At 35.5% G+C, this 6,000-nt stretch overlaps 1 protein-coding gene across 1 annotated transcript; it reads right to left on the bottom strand.

Moving 5' to 3' along the window:
* Window positions 1-2,033: 2,033 nt before the first annotated feature.
* On the bottom strand, window positions 2,034-5,185 carry LOC116117658 (sugar transporter ESL1-like). The gene is made up of 18 exons (XM_031403680.1): window positions 4,984-5,185; window positions 4,818-4,880; window positions 4,632-4,721; window positions 4,492-4,551; window positions 4,262-4,327; window positions 4,114-4,179; window positions 3,954-4,029; window positions 3,811-3,875; window positions 3,649-3,741; window positions 3,451-3,531; window positions 3,262-3,346; window positions 3,115-3,158; window positions 2,972-3,034; window positions 2,823-2,882; window positions 2,685-2,738; window positions 2,503-2,562; window positions 2,266-2,380; window positions 2,034-2,158 (listed from the first exon to the last, which is right to left on the bottom strand). The coding sequence occupies exons 1-18, from the start codon at window positions 5,161-5,163 to the stop codon at window positions 2,034-2,036; spliced, it is 1,446 nt and encodes a 481-aa protein (XP_031259540.1). The 5' UTR covers window positions 5,164-5,185.
* Between the last annotated feature and the right edge of the window lie 815 nt (window positions 5,186-6,000).

Here is a 6,000-nt window from a genome sequence, read left to right on the forward strand (position 1 = left end):
TAGATTGCTAATCTCTTGTTCTCAAATCAAGCTTTGCGCTTTCTGATCGGACTCCTGTTTTGTGATTGAACTCCTTAAACTCTTTGATCGCAAAGAGCTCTGAAGCTCTTAGATTGTAAAGAGCTATCGAGTTCTCAAATCAAGCTCCTTATACTCTCTGATCCAGCTCCTTGTGCCCTTAGATTGAGCTCATAAGCTCACTCGTTTACTTGAGATCGTGTGCATCAGATCGTTCAGATCGCATGCCTCAAACTCTCAGGTTGAGCTCATAGCTCTCAGATCGCGATCAGCAACTCTCAAATCGCGATCAACTCCTAGCTCTCAAATCGCGATCAGCTCTTAGCTCTGACGTTGTGAACAGCTTCAGGTCGTGTTATCAACTCTCAGATCGCAATCAGTTCTCAGTTCTCAAATCGTGACCAGCTGCTAGCGTCAGAAAAAACACGTAGAAAACTCAAAACAACCTCGAAACATGCCGAAACAGTGGATTTTAGCCTTGAAAATTGCCCCAATTGGGTTCCCCTATTGCCACAACGTAGAGCTCGGAACAAGCTTTTCGTGGATATCTTACGGGCTCCAAAACTCCTCTCGGATCAAAAGTTATGGCTGTTTTAATTTGGCTTATCCATTTAAGGCCTCTAAGTCGTGCGTTTGGGCTTCTGACGCTAGCTCCCTCTAGGAATTCATTTATTGGACATTTCATGTCAGTTACCAGATCGCGCTAAGCTTCGGATTGCGCCAAGCTTCCAGATCGCAATCCTAGCTCTTAGCACCTGATCGCACCAAGCATAGTTCGAGCTCTTCAGTTCGAGATTGCAGCCTACAATGCGACAGCCATTCAGATCAAAGACCTGAGTTTTTGAAATGCGATTACGCACGCCAAAAACTAGGGGGGTTATGTTATGCTAAAAAGTCACGTTGATGTCAGCTCAATAAGTGCCTAAAAGACAAATTATACTTCCTGTCAAGCCCATGTCACCTCAAAGATATCTTATACCAACCCTATCTCATTTTAAGAGAAGAACGAATGAGAACTTTCCATGTGTCAAGGAAACTTACAAAACACTTATTACATTAACCTCAGAGGTGTACAAATTGACACTTCTTTTCACGAAAAGGAGAGGTTGGGCATATGAGAGCTAGACATAGATTTGAGCTTCATGATTTCTCTCTGTAAGCAAAGTATTTCTTCATCTTTGTATGTTTTACGTGCAATATCATAGAAATAGTCAAAGAACAATAAAATAACTGTGGATGTAGGATTTGCTTTAAGCATCCGAATCACTATAAAAACCTCTCTTGTCAGTCTATTATTTATATTTCTGCAACATATATAATCTCAGCTCCATATTCAAATCTAATGGATTCATCACGTGTAATTTCTAAGATTCTCTTAGCACTTAGCACGTGCAAGTCGGTGGTGTCCAAAATCAAGCATCAACACCTATAAACATTAAGGGTTCAGCAAGAAGCCTTGTGATATTGGTTTGTTGGTTATGCGCTATTCTTTCTACTTACAGTTTCAATTTTATGATGCAATGGAATCATCTGGTAACTAAATACCCTTGCCGCCCCGCCCCTGCTTCTCATCTTCTCTGTGTTGCTCTCCTTTTATACTCACACCCAAATATTTATGTATTGGCTACTCCCATGTGCTGGTACATTTTTCATATTGGCTGGTATATGTGCTTCAGCTGTCCTATTTTTGCATTTTTGGTACCGGAGACCAAGGACAGAACACTAGAAGAAATTCAAGCATCCCTTACATATTTTCCCACAAGAGTAGGGTGAAATTATTATAAAGAACAGAAATGGAATGTATCATTTGCTGCAAAACTTTAGACTAATAAGAGGTTCAGATTTCCTGAGCTGATGGAAAAGGCAAAAAACTGTCATTTACATGATTAAGCTAAGTTCTATTATTTATATAAAAGATAAAAGCTATGTTCCTACCAACATAGAAGAAAATTGAATCAAACCTTTGTTAATTGTACTTGTTTCTCCAATAAATCAACTAGATGTACAGAAATCTGTTATTGGTTAAATTGGGACATGGAAGCTTGTATTTCTTCAAGTGTTCGTCCCTTAGTCTCTGGCACTATCTTTGCAACAAATAGGATTGTTAAACCGCATACGCCTGAGAGTATGAAAAATGTTCCTGTGTAATTGTTGGACAAAACATAATGTATTAAAGAGTGCATTCATGACTCATGAAAATGTTATGAGTGAAGGAGATAAAACAAGGGTATTTATTGAAAGCTATACCTGCTGAGCTCCATTCCAACATAAAATTGAAAGAGTACGAAACAACCAAACCACATGCCGCGCTAGTAAAAACCAGAAGGCTTCCGGCAGAGCCTTTCACATTTGTTGGGAATATCTGAAAATGAAGATTAGTAGCTTAGTCTAACATATAAACCATCTTTTCTTGCTACAATCTAGTCAATATTTTCCTGAAAAACAAAAAAGGAATGTGGAATCAAACGTGAACGAGTTTTATACCTCGGACATTATTACTGTTGGTAACCCTGCCATGCCTATTGGATAAGTTGCAGTATATCCCTGATCGCAGTTTACGCATCAATCAGCTCATATTAGCTGTTTAATCTATTCTTTGAATTGGACAGAACAACTAGAGTACAAAACTCGAACAGTAAAATAGTCTTTCATGTAGACATTATTACCAATATGCCAATGTAAACCAAAATTGGAGTGATCTCATCCGAATAGCCATGGTCCTGTTCCAAATAAAGATTGTTTATCAATTTTTTATATAAAATGAGAAACAATACCAAATACCTAATTTCAGTTTCATAAGAAACCTGAAAGTAGAAGGATAATCCAACAAGGAGCGAACTTAAGCACATTCCAATACTGGAAACCTGCACAAAATCAGAAACTTCACCATGGACTGATTTGGTTGATGACTACCTAATGAGTAACTTAATCTGAATTTTCTTTAAATTCTAACCATAAGAAGTGGTCTTCTTCCGCATTTATCGATTAGGATTACAGATAGAGCAACTGTAGGAATCTGCAAAAGATTTCAATGGTTATATGAATATACAGAAGGCAAACTCCTACATTCACATACAATCTATAGGAATCAGGTACCTGAATAATAGCCACTGAGATTGACCCAAGTGTACTTGGAAAGCCTGTAATAGAAAAATTATTCATATCCTTGTCTCCTTGTTCTTTAAACTTTATCAAGGAAAAAAAAAAAAATGAAGCAACAGTATAGGCTGCTGCTAAACTCACTTGCAGCTTCAAAAATTGAGTTCACATAAGATCCAATTGCAGTCTCCCGTCCAAATTCCTGCAGTATCATAAGACCAATTCCAACCTGAACAAATAAAAAAATTCTTAGACAAGCCAGACAGTCGCAAAAATCAAATTTACCATGTACAAATTCATTATCTTTATTCATTTTCTGTTTTGTATACTCACAGTGACTGAATAGGCATATTTATGCTGGAAAAGGCTAAAAAATCTATCCTCTGAATGCCTCTCAAAGACCTCTGTATAAGCCTGCTCAAACAATAGAAGAACATATGTATCTAAACCAAAATTTATACACAAAATATATTAAAACTTCAGGAGGAGAAAATTTAATTGAATTTCAATATACAAAAGTGGAAACTTCACTTTTATGTTAGCGGCCTCTTGAGAAATATCAGATTTCTTACTCCTAAGCCGCTGCAGAGTGGTGTATAATTCATTCTCTCGACCAATAATTGCCTGCAGGATATTTCATTGATTAAAAAAGCATTTTATGCTTGGTTTGGAAAAAGTAGGAATAGGACTCACCAGCCATCTAGGGGATTCAGGAATGAAGAATATACCAAACAATTGCACAAAGCATGGAACAACGGCTGAAATTTTGACAATATAGAACACACATTATTCTCAATTGGAAATACCTATAATCTATAAGTAAAAGAATATATTACCAATTAGAGCCAAGATGCGCCAGGATACAAGAGTTCCAAGGACATATGTTAGGGAGAAGCCACAAGTAAGCATCAGCTGTATGCATCACAGAATATTTATTAAGAAGTACAATGAGTTGGACTTATGGAACACATTCTGCAATAGTTAAATTAATTTTACCTGATTAGCCGATGCTAATGCTCCTCGAATATTGTTTGGTGTAATTTCCGCAATATATATAGGCCCCTGCCTTGTAACAAGAATGCAAGTGCTGTTATGCATCAACCATATAAATTAATTACTATACAATGAAAATTTTATTTAATACCGCATAAGAAATGATTGCAATTCCAAATCCCAGAGACACTCTTCCCAGATCCAGTGACCAAGCCGCCTTTCAACAAGCATTTTAATTATCAACCTCGTCAAGGAAAGAAAATTAAAAGATATATAACAGTACATTGATTAAGAATCTAAGATTTAAGGCCTTGCAATCGACGGTTGCTTATTAATTTGAGTACAACTGTGGAAAGGAAATTATATTAAACTGAAATGCACCTGGGAGAACGCTATAGATAGCCAGCCCAAGATGAAGAAAAAATCTGCCAGCCACATTGCCTGCTTGACAGGATCAGTAAATTATTAGAAAAGTTAGTGAGGCTTATAGTGATATCTAAAAATGTAACAGAGAAACTTACTCCTCTCCGACCAATCAGGTCAGTTATTTTCCCATTTATTAATGAACCTAGAAGTCCTCCAATCGCTAATACAGAACCAAAAACAGAATACTGCACAATGAGAAGAATGCAACATGTCACAAACAGGGTACTTGAGTTGGATAGCTAGTAACAAAAGGTGTAACCACAAAATTAATATATGCTTACTGCTGCTACTGAGAGACCGAGATCCTTCATGATTCCAGATTCAGCAGGCGACGAATATCCTGTCTAAAAAGCGGTCATATAAGCAGTTAAATACTTGCTAACGAAGTGTACTCTATTAGATTCTGACACCCAGTTGAGAGTCTCTAACTTAAATTATGTTACTAACTGCACAGCCATAAGCAAAGTAACCGCACACGATAATGAAGGTGCTGAAAACAACGACAGGTGTAGCGGAAGAATCAGTTTCATCAGTTATGTCATCGCCAGTGCCAACGCCGCTAACAATATGAGCAGGTTCAAGAATTGAAGAGCTTGGCAGCAGTCCTTCCAGGCTTTCTCTCCCCATATTATCTTTTCTTGTAAAAACATAAAAGAGAAAAGGGAATATATATAATAATAATAATAATAATAATAAAACTTTTCTATAATAATACTCTATATAAGAATAACATCTATATAGTTATAAATAAAAAATAAACTCTACATTGTAATAAGTTACAATTTTTCTAATTCCTGTATTAAGAAAGTTGCCTCTATATAGTAATAATTATCTATATATTGCAAAAATATATATATTATGTTGCATTAATAGTTTATAATGAAATAAAATATTTATCTAAAATTGTTTGGGACAATAATTTATGTTTTAACTTGCGGGTACGTAATAACTTGCTAGCATTGACACATTTTTATTAAAGTTAAAATATTTATAACTTCTCAAGCATGTTTAGAGCTTTTTAACAGAAAACTTTTTGTATTTCCGTACCATCATCCTGAGGATTATTTTCTTTCTTTTCTTGTCTAATTACAACAATGACTACTAAAACAAAGAATTGAAATCATAATACATACTACTAAAGTGTGAATTAGTCAAAAATCAAAACAGTAATTTTTGTAACCAAACACGAAATAAAATGATGACGCGTAGGGCTAACCTTGATGCCGAAAGTCACTGCTCCATGCAAGGGAAAAATTTTAAAGGGTGAGCTAAAAATACTTAATGAGTGGATGATTTTGTAAAACATTTTTCTCTAGAAAATCATAAAGTATGAAAATAAGTACTTATTAACTGTTTACTTTATTAGTTCATTTCTGATATAGTAAAACTGATAACTGATAAATGATTTGATACCATAAACTAATAATTGTTGTAATATTGTAAAGATAAGAATTGATCTAATAC

This window comes from Pistacia vera, unplaced genomic scaffold, assembly GCF_008641045.1.
Source record: "Pistacia vera cultivar Batoury unplaced genomic scaffold, PisVer_v2 Contig82, whole genome shotgun sequence".
Lineage (NCBI taxonomy): Eukaryota > Viridiplantae > Streptophyta > Magnoliopsida > Sapindales > Anacardiaceae > Pistacia > Pistacia vera.